The sequence below is a fragment of the Scophthalmus maximus genome, chromosome 10, assembly GCF_022379125.1.
Source record: "Scophthalmus maximus strain ysfricsl-2021 chromosome 10, ASM2237912v1, whole genome shotgun sequence".
Lineage (NCBI taxonomy): Eukaryota > Metazoa > Chordata > Actinopteri > Pleuronectiformes > Scophthalmidae > Scophthalmus > Scophthalmus maximus.
In genome coordinates, this window is record NC_061524.1 from 15,046,471 (window position 1) to 15,069,273 (window position 22,803).

The 22,803-nt window shown below is 43.7% G+C and overlaps 2 protein-coding genes across 3 annotated transcripts; one reads left to right on the plus strand and one right to left on the minus strand.

Moving 5' to 3' along the window:
• Nucleotides 1-5,371: 5,371 nt before the first annotated feature.
• On the minus strand, nt 5,372-12,190 carry slc25a28 (solute carrier family 25 member 28). The gene is made up of 4 exons (XM_035606745.2): nt 11,550-12,190; nt 9,051-9,279; nt 7,756-7,812; nt 5,372-7,314 (listed from the first exon to the last, which is right to left on the minus strand). The coding sequence occupies exons 1-4, from the start codon at nt 11,892-11,894 to the stop codon at nt 6,749-6,751; spliced, it is 1,197 nt and encodes a 398-aa protein (XP_035462638.1). The 5' UTR covers nt 11,895-12,190; the 3' UTR covers nt 5,372-6,748.
• A 3,119-nt stretch (nt 12,191-15,309) lies between these two features.
• On the plus strand, nt 15,310-22,424 carry pyroxd2 (pyridine nucleotide-disulphide oxidoreductase domain 2). 2 transcript variants are annotated; one of them, XM_047334775.1, is made up of 16 exons: nt 15,310-15,643; nt 16,864-16,883; nt 16,999-17,092; nt 17,485-17,558; nt 17,668-17,823; nt 17,970-18,180; nt 18,261-18,322; nt 18,415-18,512; nt 18,628-18,769; nt 18,884-19,018; nt 19,102-19,174; nt 19,880-20,033; nt 20,686-20,837; nt 21,159-21,265; nt 21,663-21,783; nt 22,074-22,424. In XM_047334775.1, the coding sequence occupies exons 1-16, from the start codon at nt 15,493-15,495 to the stop codon at nt 22,142-22,144; spliced, it is 1,821 nt and encodes a 606-aa protein (XP_047190731.1). In that variant the 5' UTR covers nt 15,310-15,492; the 3' UTR covers nt 22,145-22,424. The 2 variants fall into 2 exon arrangements, with proteins under 2 accessions (XP_047190731.1, XP_035462634.2); XM_035606741.2 differs by having other exon boundaries at nt 17,970-18,123.
• The last annotated feature ends 379 nt before the right edge of the window (nt 22,425-22,803 follow it).

The following is a 22,803-nucleotide window of genomic DNA, read 5'->3' on the forward strand; positions in this document are numbered from 1 at the left end:
AGAGAGAGAGAGAGAGAGAGAGAGAGAGAGAGAGAGAGAGTGAGTGTGTGTGTGTGTGTGTGTGTGTGCGTGCAAATATATATTGCTTTGATCACAAAAGTGGTGTGGCAAAAGTAAGTTTTCATTTGTGGATCCCTCCTTAGGCAACAAAGTTGAAATATTCCCTCTTTTACACACAGGACAACGTTTGCACACAGCCTCCGTGGCTCCCACCGATTTTATCTGTCTGTGCCTCGCTCCCTATTCTGACATTTTAGCCTAAACACTTGGATTATCAAGGAGCTTTTTATTCAGCGCCAGTCTTGCATGACATTTTGTGTAGCATGAGAAAAGGGAAAAGGCTCACAACCACAACATCATACAAGCTCTTCGTGTTGTCCTGCTTTCTCTGCAGGCTTAACATCACACACTAATGCTTACAGTCAAAACAGCTGTTTTCTCCACTGTTGCAGCTTTCTGCCACAGAGGAAAAGCTGTGTGTGTGTGTGTGTGCATGCGTGAGTGTGTGTGTGTGTGTTAATGATCATCTTGTATCCTTGGTGGTGCTGGGAAGAATTTCTCCTCCCCAACTTGTTCTCTCAAGTGATGACAGGAGCCGTATCTCCCACTGCAGCCTAATTCTCCACAGCACTGTACCATGGGAAACATTCGAGCCACAACTGGCACAGTAGTATGTTAGTCTTTCTGTTGTAGTGGTTGATTGTCCCTGATCTGGAATACATGTTTTGCAATGCTTGATAATTTAGTCTGACGCTAGAGTCTTTTTTTCGAGCCATGCGATATTTCACAATGAATAAACAGGGCCACTTGTCCGGGAGTATTTTTCACTTCAGTGCATTATAAATCTATACTTAGTAAAATGGGCCGATATATCCATCCCTACCAAAGATTGTATATACAAATGGATGTAGTCACCAGGTGCGGAAAATTAAGCCAATACGGATGTGCCTGAAGCCTGCATTCTCTCGAATACCCACTAGAGGGGCGACTCCATGGGTTGCAAAAATAAATCTGTCCCTGTAGAAGTGTTTGAGAAAATGACTGTACTTCTCCCTTGATTTATAACGTAAGTAAAAAAATTCCAAACTAAATTGCTAGTTTCAAGTCTTCTTCAATACAGCATGATGGTCATTTTGTAATCAACATGTTGCAGGTGTTGGTGGACGTGCAGTGGATGAGATCTCAGTCAGGCCCAACCCCCAGCTCCTGCAAATACGGTTACTTCTGGTTTTAAAAAACAAACAAACAAGATGGTGCTGGCCAAAGTGCTGAACTCGAGGTTTCAAAAGGACTACGACAACGATCCCTGGATCAGCTGGCCACTTGATCCCTACATTAAAATGGATTTTGGTTTCACCTCACAAACTAACTCTGACAGGGCGATGGCTAATGCCGGGTATCGCAGCTGCATAGGTAATAACACAACAACAAAAACAACAAAGCTAAGGTTGACTTTCAAACATATGACCAGCTTAGTGTGAAGAGGGAAAGAGATAATGAAAAATGCTCAACATATCTGACCTGACACTTCACAACATCACATTTCACAAAAACAGCACAATATACCTTTATCAATATAACAATATGCTTCCAATTCAAAGAATGAACTGAATGAGTAGGCCTACAATAAGTCTGATTAAAGTTTTCCACGAATGCATAATTAAGTAACGCCTAAATGTCAAAAAACAAAAACCTTTGGCAGTTAACTTTAATATATTACTGGGTTTTTCTTGAACGGCCCTCCAGGCTTTTCCTCGTCACCAACTATTTACACACAACAAAAGTCTTTACCAGCTTAACTATCCCTGCTCAGGTATTTCTTAAGCTTTAATCCACCACTAGTGAATTTATGAATACCCAGCCAATTGTTGGGCAATTAGTGTGTGGTAATGTGATTTTTGCCTGTTTGTTCAGTAGCATTGTATGCAAAACTAAAGACACAAGGATAATATTCCAGCATCACTTCACCCAAAGCCCTCTTTTCTCAGATTAAACAGTTAACATCAAACTGCAGGAATCCAGTCAGCACGTTGCCTGTAGTCAATAATGCAAACGGAACGTGATGAAAATCAGAGACTGCATCTCAATCAACGATAATCTCATTTGCGGACGGTTGTAAAGGATCAGGTTTCGAGGAACGCCCCTGTAAACCAACATAGGCCGACCTTAAATGTGCATCGCTGCATGTTCCTTGCTCCACGTATACGCACCACAAAGCTTGTTTGGTGTAAAGGCTTTCTGCTTCAGTCTCTCCCCGCTGCTTTGCTCTATCTGCCCAGGGTGTGGGACACGGCAGCGGCCAAGGGGATTACAACAGCTCCTTTATCCAGCAGCACCCGCCGGGAGTGTGAGATCACAGCCTGCATGTGTCTGTGTGTGTATGCTAGTGAGCGAGGCCGAGGAGCCTTGTAATCACACCTCATCTATTAGCCGCTGGCAGGGATGGAATAAAGTGGACATTATGGCATAATCCTGTATCACCCTGTAATTCATGCTGAGTGGTGCAGTCGCGATTTGGGTTAATATATGGAGAGCGATCTGACAAGAGGGGACACAAAAGAGCCATAAATACAGTATTTAGAGGGGGAGAGAGAGGGAGAGTGAGTTGTTTTAGAGGACCTGAGTCCTTCAGGCGTTCACATTCCTAAGTACCCTTGGAGTGTGAGTGTGTGAGTGTGTGAGTGTGAGTGTGTGTGTGTGTGTGTGTGTGTGTGTGCATATGTGTCTGTGTCCCTGTCTCTGTGTGTGTGTGTGTGTGTGTGTGTGTGTGTGTGTGTGTGTGTGTGTGTGCGTGCATATGTGTGTGCATGTGTGTGTGTGTGTGTGTGTGTGTGTGAGAAATACACCCTTCCACAGGTGCTTGCTGTAAGGGGCTATGACCGGAGGCTTGAGTTTCCAAAACATGGGCTTACAGCAATACACAAGGGAGCGTATGCGTGTGTGTGTTTCTGCCAGCCCCTTCATCAACTTGTCCAGATTGTTTCCACCGCAAAAGATGCACGCAGTGTGTGTGTGTGTGTGTGTGTGTGTGTGTGTGTGTGTGTGTGTGTGTCTACATGTGGTATTGTCCAAATAAAGTCAGACAGCACTGCCTTGAAATACTGCAAATATTCAGTGGAGGAGAGAAAGTGTTCCGGTTTGGTTAGCGGGCGACAGCTACAGACCTACACACGTGCTTACCCCAAAGTAATTATGACCGACAGTATAAAGTGTGCCACTCTGAGAGCAACGACTCCATCATCTCTGTCATGTCTGTGGAATGAAAACTGTCAATATAATTAGCATTAGTATGCGTTGTGAAGCCTGCAGAGGAATCAGGACAACATGAAGGGGTGAGGCCATGGCGTGTGTGAGCTGTGATCCTTTTCACTTCTCATGCAATAAAAATACCATGCAAGACTTGCGCCGAATAAAAAGCTCCTTGATAAGTGTTTGGGCTAAAATGCCATTGCTAATGGGCCAGAATAGGGAGAGAGACAGAGACAGGTAGTAACACTCCTATTTGTATGTAAGCAGCACAGTCAAAGTATAATAATGGGGGGAGAAAATACCAAAACATAAAACATGTGGAGCCAACAAAAACAGCCCGGGAGACTGTTGTCCTGTGTGTAAAAGAGGCAATATTTCAACTTTGTTGCCTAAGGAGGGATCTACAAATTAAAACGTACTCTTGCCACACTACTTTTGTGATTTGTTTCACACACACACTTCAGCTTTTATTCATGCTCTCCTACTTCCTGTCTCTCTCTATCCTCACTGAGGGCACACACACACACACACACACACACACACACACACACACACACACACACACACACACACACACACACACACACACACACACACACACACACACACACACACACACACACACACACACACACACACACACACACACACACACACACACACACACACACACACAGTGTAAGCAAATGTCCAGACTAAACAGTTCACTCCTCTCACAGTTGCTGAGATTAGGAGCAGACGAGCTTGGTCGGACTCAGATTTAGATGTCGCTCTGTATTTTCATTACACTTTCACACACGCGCACACACACACGTACACACACGTACACGTACACACACGTACACGTACACACACGTACACACGTACACACGTACACACACACACACACACGTACACAGTTTCATTCCATGACTCTCCTACCAATGCAATGCCGGTCAGTACATCGAGACTCGGTAAGGCAAGCTCTGTCTGGCGGCAAAAACACTATTCTATTAACAGCATGAAGGTCAAACTTTATGCATGTAGAGATAGTGGGAGAGAGAGAGAGAGCAACAGAGACGGTTCATTAACACTCCCTGTTTGAACAGGTGTCTAACATGGGCGTGTGTGTGTGTGAGTGTGTGTATGATTGTGTGTTCATGTCGAGGCTGGGGTGGGGGAGCTGTCACTCTTCACCATGATCTGTATGAAGTGTACACTGATTCTGACTAGAGGATCTTGTTGTTTGCTTAGAATCTGCTTCAAACTTCTGCTAGACAAAGTGTTGTGTGACATTACTCCAACCCATAGGAAGGCTTTCAGGGAAGGAAAAATGGTTTTTTATGATTTTAAAAGTCCTGGTAATAATAATAATAATGTCAATTTGTTTAAAAATGGCTTGGTAGTCAAACCATTTGACATACTTCTTTTGGTCACAGGTAAGATAAAACAAATCTTATTTTTGTTACAGAACTCTGTGCAGGATTTTATTCATACATTCTAAAGAGGAGAATTTCAAACTGATTGACACGCAAGAAGAGTAAAAATATCACCGGCAGTCATAGTTCTAATGAAAACTTTTTCTCTCACAACTGTGGACTAGTGTTACTTGTGCAGAATGGCCTTCAAGTGTATTTTCAAAGTGACACAATCAAGATTGTTCTTAATTTGCACAAATATAATTGTAAGTCAAGCTTGTTACCAACTATAATCCCAGTACTGATATTTTCAACGTTCCACAAAAAATTCTGATTATGTTCTGATTATTGAAGTTTAGCGCATCATACATCAATTGCAGAGCTTCTCTCTCCTTACTGTCAGTGTACACGCCCTGTGTCCTCAAGTTCAAATTGTGTTTTCACTCTTGAGGGTCAAAGTTGAAACCTGCACCTGTGTTCAAGACTAAACAACTGTACCTGCCTCAAACTCAAAATAAATACCTGAAATGACACACACACACACACACACACACATACAAACTCACCATGTGTTTCTGACCGTACAGATGTGGCTTGGGGCACCGTCTCCTTTTCATCCATCTCTTTCTCTGGTTTGCTTGGAAAACAAAAATCATTTATACACACCCAGATTAAAAAGGACAGTGTGTTAAGAACCGGAAACATTTAAGCAAACCAAAAGAGGGTTCCCATCATTTATGAGCAGAGGGCAGTGCCCTGCTGCTCAATCTTTATTCAACGAGTGCAATTCAGTGTCTGAAACAATCAGACATCAATCAATAAGAATGACAAGCTTCCATTTATGAGTACTCGGTAGGGGTGCAGATACATATCGTACGGAGAGAACGACCTCCTCGAGAGTTGATACTTCTTCTGGGCACCGCGCAAGATATTGAAACTCAGTAGTTCACTAGGTGAAAACGGGCTGGTGGTCGTAGCTACAGTTAATGGACACAAACGGCCTCCGACTTCTGCCGCGGTTCAGCTCTGCCAAACGGGTACACGGGACTAAAGATGAGCGTTTGGATGATCCGAGAGCTGATTAAACATACGAATGGGGGGGGGAACGGGAACGTTTAAAGTAATATATTTGCTGGAAAATAAAATTCAATCAAGTTGTCAAGTAATTCAAAATAAATTACACACACACACTTCAGATACCTTAGAGCTACTGAAATCTGGTATCATTCTGTCCTATTACATGTTAGGAAAGAATCTCTAACACTGACCTTTGAAAAGGGGTGAAAAAAACATTATATTAATTAGATTCATTCCTATATCTGCCAATAGCCAAATAAAAATGGAACATCAAATCTGAACTATGGCCTTTTAGTCAATCAGTGGACTCGTCAAATTATGTTGGACTACATTTGAAATTACAGATCAGTTATTTAGGATAAAAAGATGGTCTCTAAGAATTGTAAGCAGGGCTTCTTTCTACAAAATGTATCTGAGTTTTTGTTCTTATCAGGAAATGATCTCGTTCAATTATTGTCTGAATGATCTCAGCATACGGTCAGTTTTCTGTTCATTCTAAACGTCTGAGAAAACGCAATTTTATCAATAAAATATTTTTGAGAAAGGACTGAAATCAAACTGGTCTGGGTTTGTCAAACTCTCTCAAAGTTTGGAAAAAAATTAAAATTAAATCATAATCTAGGACAGCAAACTCCCATAATTAACAGAAACTCTACTGCCCTCTGCTGACTACCTTTCCAACTAAAAACTTGTGCGTTCTTCACATTTATCCTCGGCTTGGACAAATGCAGTGGCCACTAGAATGGCTTGAAAAAAAAAAACGCTGGCAGATTAACTATTTCTATAGTACTGTGTTAATGCTTTCTCCTAGAGGAGAGAGGCAGCGTTACTCAAACCATATCTAGTCTTGAAAAGGTGTGGCAGAAATATAACTACTCGATGCGTCGCTGAAGATGGCGTTCTCCTATCTGCTATGTCTGAAAGGGATGGGACAGCTGAGGTGGACATTATGTCATGTTCTATGTGCGTATTGACATGTTGATGTTCTCCTCACAGGGAGGGCAGTGCGATGTTACAGGAGACATCTACAGCTCGGCCTCCTTGTGCTGCATTCTCCTCTCAAGCTGGTGCTTAGTGAGTCCATACTTGAAGAACTCGTACACCGACCAGCTGATGGCTGTGGAGGGCATCTGGTAGATGACCCTCGCCTGGGCCCCTTTGAAAAAGCCCTTCAGGCCGCCCAACCTGTAAACTGTCCGGAAGGCATGGGCCAGGCCTGAGATGTGTCTGTGAGCTCCTTGGCCTTGGCCGGGGCCTTGGCTAGAAGACATGGAGCTGAGGGCTAGAGACTCCTGGGTGTTGAGCAGGGTCTTGCAGACGTCGAGGGGCGTCGTGGCCGCAGCTGCGATGGCTCCCGCCAGGGCTCCCGACAACATGTGGGATGAGGGATTGTACTGTCTGTGGGGGTTGAGCTGCTCCTGGAGGTACTCGTAGGTCATGAAGTGGAGCGCCTGGAAGGGCACGTTCATGGTGAGCTGGGTGGTGTAGCTGCGGTAGAAGGCAGCAGTGCCCTCTTTCTGCCAGACGGCGCGTATACAGTCCATCACGCGGCCGTAGGGCGAATTATACATCTGCATGCGCTGCTTCACAACTGAAGACGCACGTTGGCGTATCAATGGAGGACACAAGGTGACCGTGGTTAGCCAGTGCAGAAGGTGGAAAAGATGACAAAAGAAACAAGATATTAGTGAGCTATAACCTTCACTAATGTATTATGCTGTTTCAACAAACAAATGAAGATGCAGTGCTTCTTTTTAATAGCGTGCCCAGACAGCTGCAGCCCATCGAACAGCTGCTCGCGAGGACTCGGACCAGTGTCCTTCTACTGACATGTTTGGGCAGCTGGACTTAAGGCAGCTGGTTAAGTCAATACGTGGGACTGCCTGGTTAAGGCCAACATGCAGCGGTGGCCAAAAATGACACCTGTAAGTTCCTGTATCGCAGGCTGTTTCTTTCTGAGTAAATTTTTAATACAAATCCTAACTTTGTGGTTAAGAGCGAACAGCACTGTAAAAAAAAATGTTGCTCTTACCTTCAGCTGGGTTCATGAGTGCGTCATGAAGCAGTGTTGCCACGCACCCAGCTGCTCCTGAAAGAAACACACCTCGAAAATTACTACAGATTGATGTAAGCATGAAGATCACACAAACTGAATAGAAGGAACCGGTGTAAAGGGGCATTAGGGGGAAAGGAAATGCTTTTTCACATGCAACGGCAAGAACCCCTTTCATCCATGTACATGGGTAAACTAGAGATCACCAACTTAAAGAGGCCAAACCTGAGCAAAGAGAGACACCTGGTGGACAAGGAGTCCATTTAAACCAAACTCATATGCTCTATAAGACGGGACCTACAGAGGAGAGAGCAGATAAGATGAGAGACAGAGAACTCACCAAGCCTCTTGAGACGAACGAAGAGGGAGAGAGTGGGGAGAATAACGAGATCCAGAAAAGGTTTCTAAATTGAATCTTTGGCTGAATCTCTTTTCTACTGTGGTTTACTCAACTTGACCCAAGTAAGACAAATAGTTTTTTCCCCAAAAAACCAGCAACAGGTTGACAGCCGACCCTGGCACCTTCTTAGTGTACAGGTGTAGCTATTTAAAGGCTGTATTAATTTCGATGGCCCATCAAGGGTTTTTCGAGTCTGGTAAGGCCATGTATGCTGTGTATAGGGATTAGGCCGAGTCGACAGCTTCATAGAACGTAGAACACTTCAAAGCTTGAAGCTTAGCTCAGGTGTCTTCCATTTCACATGACCATCACTGAGATGTTTGATTCGAATCCATTGTCATAGCAAAGGGTCTTAATATTTGTGTTTTCCTTAATTTACAAAATTTTCTGAAATTCTGTTTTGCTTTGTCGTTATTGGGTATTGAGAGTAGATTATTGGATATTGGATTATTGGACACCGGGAAGACGGAGTGTCCGGGTGGAGTTTCTATGCCACTGTGTGTGTACTTGAAATAATGGCGACTGTGAGCAGATTACTTTAGAGTTGGAGCTTTTAAAAATGGATCAACAGCAACTTTTACAAAATTACTGAAACGCAGAAGAGAGAGAGAAGACGACGGAGGAAATGACGCGAACGATTATTGAAATGATCGAGGCAGAGGGAGGGTGAATATTGTGTTGTTGTTGTTCTTGATATAATGTAGAAGTCTTAATTGGCCTTCATGCTTCGACATAATAAAATGTAAAAAAAACACGAAGGGGTCTGAATTTTTCTGAATGCACTGTGTGTGTGTGTGTGTGTGTGTGTGTGTGTGTGTGTGTGTGTGTGTGTGTGTGTGTGTGTGTGTGTGTGTGTGTGTGTGTTTTATGATACCATTAGCCAAATGACTGTTAGCCCCTGGGTGAATAACATCACTTAGAGTCTTTTTGAGTTTCTCGTAGCTGGCAAAATAGAGGGCATGGGCAGGTCCCGCCCCGACTGCTGTCACATTGAGCCCTCTCATTGGCCGCCAGACTCCCTCTGTGGCTACAATTCGGCGAAGGGCGTCCATTACATTTCTGTACCGGGCGGCGGGGTCGGGCTGGAGGCTCTGCATTCGTGTCTGGAAAAGAGAAAAAAGTCAACAGTGTGCTCCTTTTCCACCCACTAGTAATATATTCAGTTAATTTCACTGAAATTTGATTTAAGTCTTACAATATGTGTGCCTGATACAGCAAAGTATAACACGGGAATGAAGAGAGTCCTAAATAGACTGCAGTGTGAACACTGAGTCAAAAAAGGGACATGAGGTGTTGGACAGTGTGTGTGTGTGTGTGTAGATGCATAATTGAATAGAAGGAAGTTTGGAGTTACAAGCTCCAAGGTCACAAGGGGACATAAACTGACTTCCTGTAAGCCTCTTTTCCCACTGACCCTGAAGCACACCTTTCTCTCTTTGACCTACCATAAACACACACACACACAGAGATACATAACACATAATACATAATCTAAAGGACAAATGCAAGGGATCAGTCTTTCAGTCCCCTGCTATTTGGTGGTTAAAGCGGGCTGCCTACGGTCGACTGGCTGAGCATGCCCGTCTCTGAAAAAACAGCTCACTCATTCATCAAGTTACTTCATGTGGCACACAACCTGTAGTGTCAGTACTCTGCTCCTAATTCATGGCTGTCCGACACACACACACACACATAAATGGAGCTAAATGATCTGCTGTGTTTATCTTGAGCGTGTGTGTTGGCATATCTAGTAAGAGATGACCTTTGTGCAAAACGTAAGGACTTGGTTAACCACGCTGGTAAACACACAAGAGGACTTTCTGGCTTCTTCAAACAATTGGAGATTCCATTGATGTGTGCGGTGAAGTGTGCACTCCGGCAGCCGTACAAATACAGCACGCTTTTTAAAATATCCACAAACAATTACTGGGATTTAAGTTACATTTAAACCGAGAACGGCAGTGTATTGTAAACTATAACTACACAATCTCTTAAGTGAGAAGATTATCGTACAGGAGGGAAAAGCCTGTATTTGGTACAGAGGGGAGACGTTTCAAAAAAAGGGAGAGGCCTTAACTGACAATGACCATGTACGCAAAAAGAAAGGAATCTCAAATACATCACAAACGTCTGAAAAAGCTTTTTTTTTCTGGGAGAAAAGAGGATAAAGGGGTCCGCCTGTTGAGCGGCGGCATTCTTTCATTTTGCTGAGTCACAACGCCCCAAATCTCAGTCATCTTGTTTGGCAGGACGCTGAGCTCCCATTGGCAGTGGGAGGGTGTGTAAACACTGATGTCGACCCCCCCGGTCCGGGGCCCCAACCGAGGAGGTGGACTACAGGTGGAAGAGACGTGGATGAAGCGCAAAACGTATGAGCAGCTTTTTCCGCGTGACACGGACAGCTGACTACACTACGCTCATTGTCGCTCATCTCCCCCTCTGCTCCCCCCCCCGGGGGGGGGCAATAGGTCATGCCTCCTTAGGACAGTAAAACAACGACTTAACAGAATACAGCTAATTCGTGCATAACAAAAGACGACCCCGTGATAGGAATTGTCCCAGTGGAGTTATCACTGACTCACGTGATCAAAAGACTGCTGCAAACAATTGGACATGGTGTGTGTGTGTGTGTGTGTGTTACTCTGTGTCTGTTTGTGTGTGTGTGTGTTACTCTGTGTCTGTGTGTGTGTGTGTGTGTGAGAGAGGCAGTATGGCCTGGAGCTACCACACTGTGCTGGGGGGAGGGGGGGGGGGGGGGGGGGGGAACTAAATGCTGCAGTTTTGAGTGAAAAGAGACAAAATGATCTCACAAACTTAAAGTCCCACTCGTTGTCGTGTGTCACTGCAGAGGCAGACGAACACTCGACCGGGGGCTGGTCGAGTGTGAACACAGCATGAGAAGCTGCTGGTCTCCCTGAACTTGTTGGAAACTGTTGTGGCAGTCGGTTCCTCCCTGTAGCATCTCTTCGCGTTGCTGCCGTCTGTTTCCGTCAGCGTCGTATTAGCCATGTAGCATTATATCAGCAAGATGATTTGACAACGGGTTTGAGACCGTTCAGTGGTTTTGGGCTATGTCGTGCCCCCCCCTCCCCTCCCCCGCTCGGTGTTGTCGTAACGAGCCAGTGGCGAACGTCAGCCGTGCTCGACTTGCTAGTAGCATGCTAACGAGTTAGCTGTGTGTGGACGGGAGACGCTAACCGGGCGGACTGACCTTGCCTCGCAGCCGTCAGCCACTGCGGCGTGTTTAGCTAATGAGCTAATGCTACCAAACATGGTTGGCTACACGAATAACACACACACACACACACACACAGAACACGACACAAACAGGGCCGCTCGCGGGTCAGCTGGTTTAGCCACTGGGCCACGCTACCTTGACACAGTCGATGGGGAACATGAGGCAGTGCTCCATGATCCCGGCCACGGCTCCTGCCAACATGTGGGTGCCGGTGGACGCTCCCTGTGGCAGACCCTCATAGTCCGGCTCAGAGTCCTCCGCGTCTGCGTCTTGCGAGCAGCGGATACAATCAACAGTCTGCAGCTCCGTCTCGCCCCCGACCCGGGGCGCGAGGCTCCCCACGATACTTTCGGAAACTCCCCAGAATCTGCCCCCCAGCCATCGAACTTCTGCCCCGGCGGAGGCACCAGCAACCCCGGGATCGCCGCCAGTGGTCTCCGCGGTCATCCGACGCCTCCTCACAAATCCATCTGCTTCCATGAGAACCCGGGCAGCGTGTAGAGTGTTTCAGGCGCGCAGACACGGCGTCCGGTGGGTGCTCCCGGTCCTAAACTTTTACATTCCCTTGGGGAAGTTCCCGTTTCTTCTGCGCTCCCTTCGTCCTTACACCTCCCCGCCTCCCAGCCAGAGCTAAGCAGGGCAGGCCGTGGCGGCGGACACATACACCTCGAGCCCCATTGCAGGCCGCGGCGATTCTACGCACTCTGATTGGTCACTGAAGACAAGTCCTCCCTTCGCCATTGGGTGAAACACACGTCACTCACGAGTGTATTTGGCGAGGACATTAAAACCACCGTGTCATGTGGCTGCTGGCATGTGTGTATTTCTGCATCTGTGAGAGATATCAAAACACACGTCTAATGAAAAGTTCTCTATAAATATATGTATTGTTATTATTATTATTATGATGTATAGGTTACTGTAGGTAAGTCTGAAAAAACACGTTTCATTGGCTCGAGGACAAAGGAAGCATACAATTATTGTAGTATGGTATAGGTTTCATTTGTTTACATCTTAGATTATCTTTTTACATTTAAAACCAAATTTTCAATCATAACAAACATCAGATAGTTAGTGTAACAATAAAATATCCTAATCTGGTTTGGATCAGTGAGGTTACAAGGTTACAAAAGTATTTTCATATTGATCTATTTGTTAATTATACTGTCAATTAGACTGTAACAAAATCTGTTACTTAAATATGCTGATGATATTAGACATTTGTATCTTTGTGTATAATGTCTTTGTGCCGTGTCCTTCCGTCTTGAAGTTAAATTCTACCAACTGTGTGTCACGCTGACGATGTTTAAATGTGCATCCTGCACCGTAAACCTTGATATGGTCTGTTGTGAGACATTTCTTTATGGTTTGATAGTTCTGAATACTGCAAGGCCTTACATGTTTGCCAGTGGACCTTTCTGCCTCCAGGCAACGGATCACATTTTTTTCTCTTCAGAAAATGAGGTAATTGTGTTTTGGTGCGGCGCCGTTATAACATAATCATATTTTCTCCTTTATTGCCTGGGAGAGCCTTCAAGGGTCGTAGTGTTGGATTTCTGCAGACAAAGGGGAATGAAGTGTTAATTTCTGCTTACAAGAACAAAATCTTTTGCTTCTGATCTAGTTATGGATGATTGGCTGTTGTCTGCAGACGCTCCTTAAAGGAAAACCAAGCAGACAGCCTATCAGGATCATTTCTCTTCCCTGGAACTAATGCAGCTCTAATACACCAAGGGAGAGGCATGTTAGGTCAGGCGGGAAACTCTATAGCACCATAACACCTCATTTCATTCCCTCTACCGAGAGAGTGCACAATCTATACAGGCCTTAGGAATTATTTTACACTGTCTAAGCAAAACTTGGTCAAAAATCTACATTATAGACACAAGATGAGAGGATAACTTGCTTACCTTCTGCTGTGTTTGGTTATTTTCCAGCCAATTAACACCCTTCCTTGTTTAGATCCCAGTGGAAAATCTCCTCTGTCTATTCCCTGGACTACTGCTTAGGCCCACAGCATGATCTATGCCCTCTTATCATATTAATGCATGGTAAGTGAACCACTAGGCCAATATGACATCTTCAACAGCAGCACTAAGAAACCATTCAGTGTTAAGAGCATATCTTAAAACTCTCAAGGTGGGCCCTTACTGTGAGATGAGACGCATCCATCCCCAAACCAGCTCAGAGAGCATGTCTCAAACTGCACTTTTAGATTTTTTTTTGTGTGTGGAAAAAACCTTTAGAAACAAGTCACACATGCTCTGTGGAGCAAATGTTTTCATATTTAGAAAGAGTCTGGAAAAGAAGGCCCAGAGTCTGGAAATTTAAATTAATTGAGGCAATTAATTCATCAGCTGGTTTTCCCAGCTGGGAAATATCTCAAGCATGAAATATTTACACCACTACACAGTCCTACAACAACATGCGGGTATAGTGAATGGAAACAATTTGTTTTGCTTGGTTTTACTTACACATACATGATACAAATGTGAAGTTGTAGTAGGGGCTGTTTGGCGAAAACCATGAAGCTGGTTCTAATGGAGCAACTGTGCCCCCAAATGGAACACTGTATAATGACAAGCACTGCATGACGCAGCTGAAACAACTGGGAAATACAACTTTATCTTAATTCATTGATCTATTGATTGACAGAAAAAAAAATCGAATTATTAGACAGACAGATAGATAGATAAGGTGAGGTATTGCCATGTTTAGCCCCTTCACATATAGTGGTCAGTACAGTGGACAGTGTAGAATACAATAGCCTCAGCTTTATTTATCGTATGTATGCATCCTGCTTAAGTTCCTGCCTTTCCCATTACATCAAGCTCTGTGCTGAGACAAACTGTTTCACATTAATCAACAGATACTTGTGTAAAACTCTCCATCTACTCATTCGAAATTGTAACTTATATGTGAATATGATTTACCAGAACCCCCCTACCGCTGACAGAGACATCAGATCCTTCAGAGGTGTCAAAAGGGTTGGCCGGATGGGTTACTGACTGGTTGGATCACATTGTGCTGTAAATTAACATGTCCAGGATTTCCTGAGTTGCATTTTCTTTTGTTGTCACGCAGACCAACTGGAAAGCCTAGCCCATAGCCTATTGTTTAGACTCGATTGTAATGGTATAAAACCTTACTCTGAATGTTGACCATCAGACAGAATTGCACTGCCTTGCTGTGATCTTCTGTCTCCACATGTGCAGTGAATGAAACTCATCTGAACCAGCCACGGAATTGGGCCTGAATGAAAAAAGCTGGTTTATTGGTTTGTTTGTCTGTTTTTTAATGCATGGGTGTTGATGGTAATATCGCACACCAGCCACCACAGTGGTCTCCAATGTGTCATTCTCATCCCATACACTGCCACCCGCTGGCCACCCACTGTAAGGGCAACACACGTTCGTCAAAACCAAGATGGCAGACGGATGGGCATTAATCATGCTGAGCAGCTGTGAAATTTTGAATATGTAACCCTTGCAAGTAAAAAAAAAAAAAGATTCTGGTAACACCAAGTATCACCTGCGGAGTAATACAATTGTTTAAATGTCCAAATATTAATTTAATGTTTGGAGGAAATTATGATGAATGATCTGTCTACTGAATTGGACATCATGCATCACTGACTATATTTCAACTGCAATTCATACTGCTGCTTCATCAGCACTACCTGTTTTGACAGTTAAGGATTTGCCAAGGCCTATTCCACAAACTAATAGCTGTGGAAGTTGTGAGAGGATGTCCCCGACACATGGAACAAAAGGTGGTTTTGTGTCAGTAAATTCATAAATGATTGAGCTATTGAAGAAGAAAACCTTGAAAAAAACCTCTCCCGCGGTTGTGTGCGCTCCTGTGCCGTGTTGGGTTTGTTCTCCTTAAACTTACCCGTAAGCAGGTCATAGTTTTGCAGGATCTCGCACAGGTTTTTGCGGGATATTCGCAAAAAAATATAGCCCCCCCACCCTCCATGACCCTTCCAGGGCTCCGTAAGATCCTCGCCATTGGATCGCAGGCCACCAAGATCGACTCCCTTCTACGCCTCTAGGCGGACACAGCGCGGGCCGGATCGATGGGATCTGGACACATCGGAGGGATCATGGCCGCGGCGCTGTGGGCTCGTCGCGGACGGAGGACCGCGGCCGTCGTCGGGACAGTGGCCAGGTCCGGGTCCAGTCGCGCCGCTTTACAATCCCAGTACGACGCGCTGGTCATCGGAGGAGGTGAGGACGCGCACTGTGTTTTCTGCAACAACAAAAAAAACCCCACACACAAAAAAAGTTCTGCAAAAGTTTTCTGCAAGAGTTTTGCGGAATTACTCCGCAAGACGCTGCAGCAGTGAAGCGCGTCACAATGTGGCCCTGGGGGACAAAGGGGGGCAGTCATGGAATTAGGTGTAACAATGCGGGACGTTACTGTAATTATTTGCTATTTAAAAATACCGAGTGCCTGCATGTAATATGACCGACTGAGCAATAACCTGGACGTTTGGAAAACCTTTAGAATCTATTTATAGGCGACTGTATTATTCAACTACTGGGTACCAAATTATGACAGGATGATGTAAACCTGGTCGTGTGATGCTGCAGATTCAAACTCACATACTTTACCCTGGGGGGGGGGGGGGTAACCCCAACTGTGCTTTAGATTACAGCCTAAAAACCCCATAGTTACCCTATAAGAAAGGTAACAAGGGGTTTAAATAACAGCCCCCATACCCTGTAGTTCCCCTAAAACCAAACATAACTTTGCAGCCATATGAGAGCAGTGGTTTTGAATTAACTTGCCTCATGGAAATTAAAAAAAACTGGTTTAACTGTACACATTGGATTCAGATGCAAATCATGTATTCATTTCCTTGGGGGAAATGAGGCTGTACGGTCGTACACAAAAATCCCAGAAGAAAACCGTCAGAAGTGTCTACCAAGCGTGGGTGAACTCCGTCCGCCGATGGCAGGCTGGGGGGGCGCCACGGGGCCAACAATCATTCCAGTAATGAAGTTTTGCTGGTGAGGTGAACGCCGGGTGAGAGGCCGACAGATCTGAGGGAACAGTGTTGTTTGGCAATTTGTTGGTAGTATGGTCATTTTAAAATAGAATCACACCAGATTTACAGGTGATACAGAACCGATCACTCCATTTCCTTGAAAAAAACAGATTATTGTTCAGTAGGTCATAACTAACCATAATGGACCCTGTACCTTTGTAAGATCTCAAATTGTTATCCTCTTATTCAGTCAATTATAGTGCAAAAGATTCCACCACAATCACAAGTAATTACACTGTATGTTGTGGACATGACAATAATTAGTGAAGAGCAGTTTGCACATGGTACACAAAAAAATTATTCAAGCTTAAATTTGAACAACCCTTTTTTTTAATTAACATTGGAATTAACATTTAAAAGGAAAAGTGAGTGATATATTTTTATATTTTGTTGCAGGACACAACGGACTGGTGGCAGTGAGTTCACACAATTGCTTCCCAACGCCTGCATAATTGTTTGATACATTATATGGCTTATCAACAGGGCAAAAGTGATGTGTGCGTGTTTGCGTGTGCGTGTGCGTGTGTGCAGGCTGCCTATCTTCAGAAGGGAGGACTTAAGACAGCAGTGTTGGAGCGCAGACACGTGCTGGGAGGAGCAGCTGTTTCAGAGGAGATCGTCCCTGGTAGGATGACCTCTGGAGAATATCTGGCTGTCGTGAGGGGTCGGTTCACCCAAACTTAAAAGTAAAAAAAAACACAACAACAACCAAATTAACAATTTTTTTTCTTGCCTATTCCCAGTCTTATCTCACTTCAGATGTTGTACACTGGACTTGCTTTTTAGTTAACAAAAAGTCCATTGGAGAACTGTTGATAGAGTGTTTGGTAACAGAGACCCTGAAACACACAAAAACAACTAAAACTACCTCTATAGTTTGGGTGAACTGACCATTAAATGGTGGAATAGGTATATAAATGACTAATGTGTGGTGTTCTGTAACATGTTCACGTGTTTATAGCTTGTTAAACATTACAGTTCATATAGCTATCATTCTCATGACCCTCTTGTATGTAGGTTTCCACTTCTCCAGGTGCTCCTATTTGCTCAGTTTATTGCGACCCCACATATACGCAGACCTGGAGCTCAAGGTACATTCAGATATAGAGACATTGCACAACGAACTTCTGTCTGACTTAAAGGATGTTTCAAGATTTGGGCCATGTTTGCTGCCTTTCACTGTCATGTATTTGTATTTAGAAACATGGGCTCAAGGTGTACATGAGAGACCCACATGCTTTCACCCCCATGTTGGAGGAGGGGGTGAAAGGTGCTCCACCAAGGTCTCTCACCCTGGGCTCAGATCTGGCCATGAACCAGAAGGAGATAGGCAAGTTCTCACAGAAGGATGCAAAGGTGATGTAAGCATTATGATAGCCTCCGCATATGGTTGACTGTATTGTGTAAGACTGTATTTGACACTGCACAATAGTCTGAACTGAACAAGTTCTTCATCCGCTACACTCACACTCCTCTTCACCCATTCCTTAACATGTACCCAGGCTTATCCAGATTTTGTGGCACACCTTGAGAAGCTAGCGGGAGCTATTCACCCTCTCCTGGACGCTCCTCCCGTTGACATCCCAGGTGTCACCACTGGATCACTGGGGAAGAGGCTGGCTGCAGCTAAAACGCTGACGCCTCTTGTCAAATGTGGTGTGTTGGTGGATGCATGCTTGAGGGACATAAGCATTTGTGTTTTTGATGCAAGAAGTAAAGAATATTTACACAAACAAATGTTGTTTTTCCGCTGCAACCGGGTCATGATTTCTGCTATGTTGTTGAATTTATAGGTCTGAAACTGGGCAGAAACGTCCCAGACTTTTACGAGATTGTAACGGCACCAATTATGAAGGTTTGTCATTTGTCAAGTTCGCCGTTTATTTCAGTTTTCTATTCGCTGCATCATGACCTGTTGTCATGATGCCAAGCTGTTTTGTGTTGTAGATTCTCAACCGGTGGTTCGACTCGGAGCCACTGATAGCGACACTGGCTACTGACGCTGTTATAGGAGCCATGACCAGTCCAAGTAGTCCCGGTAGTGGGTGAGATACATTTGAATGCACCCTCTGGCACACAGACACGTTATAGGTATCTATGCATAGAATTAAACAATGACCTCTTTAAAGAAAATGTTGATTTTGTGGTCTTGTCTTGAAGGTATGTGCTCTTGCACCATGTGATGGGAGAGTTGGAGAAGGAGAAGGGAGCATGGGGTTATGTGGAGGGAGGTATGGGAGGCGTGTCCCAGGCTATTGCTAGTGCTGCCCAATCCTATGGTGTAGACATCTTCACCGAGAAGGTAGTATGGTTTGATTGAATATATTTATTTATTTTTTCATTTAATTTAGTAGATTAATAGAAATTATATTATAACATCTGTAATTTATGCAAACACAATGTGTAACCTGGGCAGGATGTAGCGCAGGTCCTGGTTGGTTCAGACGGCGCCGCCAGGGGAGTGGCCCTAAAGGATGGCACAGAGATCTCCAGTAGAGTTGTTTTATCAAATGCTACGCCGTACGTCACCTTCAAGAACCTCACGCCGCAGGTAACAGAGAAATATAAACACAGAACTTCGAACTAATGGCACCAGACAATATGGTTTATTCTGACTCCCTGTTTTCATTGTAGGCCGCCCTTTCTCCAGAGTTTATCAAAGCCATAAACCAGATAGACTACACATCACCTGTTACCAAGATCAATGGTAAATCTGTTCTACTTCTGTAACGAAAATTACAAATCATGAAAAAAAAGTTTTTTAATAAGCTTTCAGTTTCTTTGACTGCTAAAGAAAGGATGGCATTGCCCATTGTGTCCAAAAGGTGCTGACTGTCCAACTCAATATGTTACCACTTCTGCCTTGGAGCATGATAATGTTAAGTGTCACAGGAAGTCTCAAAAGAAGCTTCTACTTAAGAACAGCAACTGTGGGGCTCAAACTCTTATCTCCGGGGAAACATAGTTTTCCCAAGCCAAATGATTAACATGTAATTATATTATTACAGTGTAAGATCGGGTCACCGCCTCAGTCCTGAAAACACAGGCTTTAAAGTTTGGCGTATTCTCAAAACTGTGTAAAGTACAAATAGCTGTGAGGTGCCATTTGCAGCTCTGGCTTGTTGATTACAGTAGAGCCCGAGCTGTAGGGTTGTTGTGCTGATCCTTTGCAGTGCATTACTTCTTAAACGTAATCATAGTCTACTCTGTTTGGTAGGAATTATCTTTAATTCGTATAGCTTTAAGGTGAAGGAATTGAGCAGTGTTAGGTACAACATACTGCACCAGTTGCCTTAATCTTAATTCAAATATCAAACTTAAACCTAAGTACACACTTAGCTGTAGGCAAAACAGAAATTCACGCAGAGATACAAACAAAGGCACCGTGTCATTTTCTTTGTTACCTTTACAGTGGCCGTGGACAAGCTACCAAACTTTCTTGCACGTCCCACACCGGATGGCATACCCGGACCCCACCATCAGTGCTCCATCCACCTCAACTGTGAAAGCGTGGAGGTACTGGAGACTGCGTACAAAGAGGCCATGAATGGACGCCCCTCAGTGAGGTACATAATATCTCCACACTATTCAAAATACCAACATGCACGAGACAGCACAGGACATAAACATACAGACAAGTTTCAATTAATGTCATAGAGATTACAGGACTTGATTAGTGAGATTAGTGTTAGATGCTTGTTGCTGCAGATTAGAGATTAAATTTGCAGCGATAGAAAGAGGCGCCTATCGCAGTAAGTAAAACAAAAACTTTGAGCACTTGAAACTTTAAATCATAACATAGAGATAATTAGTGAACCGTGCACCATAACATGTATTTATGATATAAAGTAATTCAAACTCTAACATGATGTGCCTTGCAGTAGATATCTTCTATAGTTATTACATGTCAACATAACACTGCCACAGACGTGGATAAGATGTTCACTTATTCTAATCTGACACTCATAGCCTTGAATGAATACTCTTCTGTTACCAAAACATAAGGTATTTTTTTTCTGCATATAGTTAATGAAAATGTTTTGCTTGCAGACTGCTGACCATGTAATCTCAGTCATCACTTGTATGCAATCTTTAATATTTTGCTTTTTTTTCTTCTTATCTCTCAAAATGTATTTTTTTTATTCTCTTGTTCTCTTATCCACCACTCACGCGCCACTCGCTACCATCTCCGTTCATCCCGCTCCTTTACTGCTGCAGACCAATGCTGGAGATGACCATCCCCTCCGTGTTGGATCCAACTCTGGCTCCCCCCGGCTGCCACGTTGTGTCACTGTTCACACAATTCACCCCCTACCATATAGAAGGCAGGGAGTGGACTGACCAGGACCGAGAGGCCTATGCAGACACGGGTAAAAAACCACGCAGAATCATCCAGTGCTTCTTATAGCTCCAATTGTGCCGAAATTTTTTGCGTTGCTCCTACATTTATTGCTCAGCAGGCACACGAGTTCCAGCATGCTGTGCTTGAAGCTGATCTTAGACATGTGTTTTTAATTATACGATGGTGGAGTGAGGGGGGGAAGTTGATGCCTCTTTTAAAGACGGTAACTTATTACAAATAGTCACAACCTGTCCTATAAAAGAAAAAGTATTTTCCCTCCCAAAATGAATAGTGTTTAAAGGAATGTACATTGACTAATCTGATAAAGCATGTGTTTGTGTCTCTTTAGCCTTCGACTGGGTGGAGCAATATGCCCCTGGGTTTAAAAAGTCAGTTGTGGGAAGAGACATCTTGACTCCGCCTGACCTGGAGAGGATCTTTGGGCTCACTGGAGGGGTATACACAATTTACACATTGTAGAACTGAGCAGCAGTTTTTAAATGTCGATACACACATGATTCAACTGCCTAACAGCTAAACACAAATCAACTGTTCAGTGGACGAGGCAGTAGTCTGAGTCTTCTGCAGTGTTCTGACATTCACTCGTGCACTCAGGCACATACGTGTTGTATAAGCTGTTAATGGTTACAGACAGTCTTACCATAATCCTTGTGTCAGACTCAAAGTTCACATCAGCTGTGTAAAGTGGCACTAACTCCCTGAATGGTATTTGCCTGTTTATTTTTTTGGAACGTAGGGGGTGGCAGGGTCTCTCTCTCATGATGACACAATAATATCAAGGAGGGGTAAATAAGGAAAAGAAAAATGAAAGATTTTGGTCTTGTCATTACAGAATATCTTTCATGGATCAATGTCACTGGACCAGCTCTACCTAGCACGACCTTTGCCCTTTCTCTCAAACTACCGTTCACCAGTCAAAGGGCTATATCTGTGTGGCAGTGGCACTCATCCAGGTTTGCTTTTAATGTTCAACCCTAAGATAAGTACCATATGGCAAATGTGTCTATTTGTTGTCTATAGTGTAATGTATTACAATTGCAAATCATTAATGTTATGTTGCCCGGTGCTTAGTAAATGAACCTTCGGCCCTTTGGATGAAATATCCTCACTGCTGATGGTAGGGGAATGAAAGAAGTAATTTGGGGATGTCAGGTGGCAAAGCTGTTTCTGAGTTCCCCACACGGATTCAGATGGATTAATCCGGATGATGAATGAATGAATGATATGTGTAACGTTTCTTTAGGTGGTGGTGTGATGGGTTCTCCTGGATTCAACGCAGCGCTCACCACCATAGCTGACCTGAAACGTCACTGAAACGACTGACTGCATCAGTGCGTGGTCTGTTCAACATGGTTCAACTTCTTTTTTGTCTGATATATGATATGGGACATCACTTCTGATTGTTAAACATTATTGCAATATTGCCACACAAAAATCCTGGTGCTACACAATTAATGAAATCATCAAACTGAGCCAACAGAAAATCACCAGGCTGTATTTTAGAATAACTGATACTTGAACAAATGAAATGAAGATGTCAATGGAGCCTTTATAACCTTTTGCAAATAAATTTAAATGATTGTAAGAAAACTCATTGCGTCTCATTTTCTTTGAATTATGCAAAATGGAGAGTGATGTGTTCTATGTTGCGTTCATTCCACTGGGATTGATGTGTCATTTTAGGATATAAATCTCATAGATCTCTTTCACAGCAGATATTTTGACTACTCATAACAGGAAAACAGGAGTTACTTACTAATTACATTAATGATAACTTTGTTCTTTTTAAGTGTTCCAAGTAACTGGACCCTAAAACTGAGCTGGCTGAATGGAATCCAGCCCTTGATATTATTTATTTATCACATGTCAAAATGTTCTTCTGTGGAATTGGCCTATTCATCCATAAGGCACTGATGACCATTCACTGTTTATGTACAAACATGAAACAACAATTAAGTAAATGTCAGATGGCT

Coding starts and splice junctions, on each gene's coding strand:
- slc25a28 (XM_035606745.2), bottom strand. CDS start 11,894: ATGGAAGCAGATGGATTTGTGAGGAGGCGTCGGATGACCGCGGAGACC. Junction 9,280..11,549: donor TCCCCATCGACTGTGTCAAG/GTAGCGTGGCCC, acceptor TCTCTTTTCCAG/ACACGAATGCAGAGCCTCCA. Junction 7,315..7,755: donor ACTCATGAACCCAGCTGAAG/GTAAGAGCAACA, acceptor GTGCGTCTTCAG/TTGTGAAGCAGCGCATGCAG.
- pyroxd2 (XM_047334775.1), top strand. CDS start 15,493: ATGGGATCTGGACACATCGGAGGGATCATGGCCGCGGCGCTGTGGGCT. Junction 15,644..16,863: donor CGCGCTGGTCATCGGAGGAG/GTGAGGACGCGC, acceptor ATTTTGTTGCAG/GACACAACGGACTGGTGGCA. Junction 21,266..21,662: donor TCTTTGGGCTCACTGGAGGG/GTATACACAATT, acceptor TTGTCATTACAG/AATATCTTTCATGGATCAAT.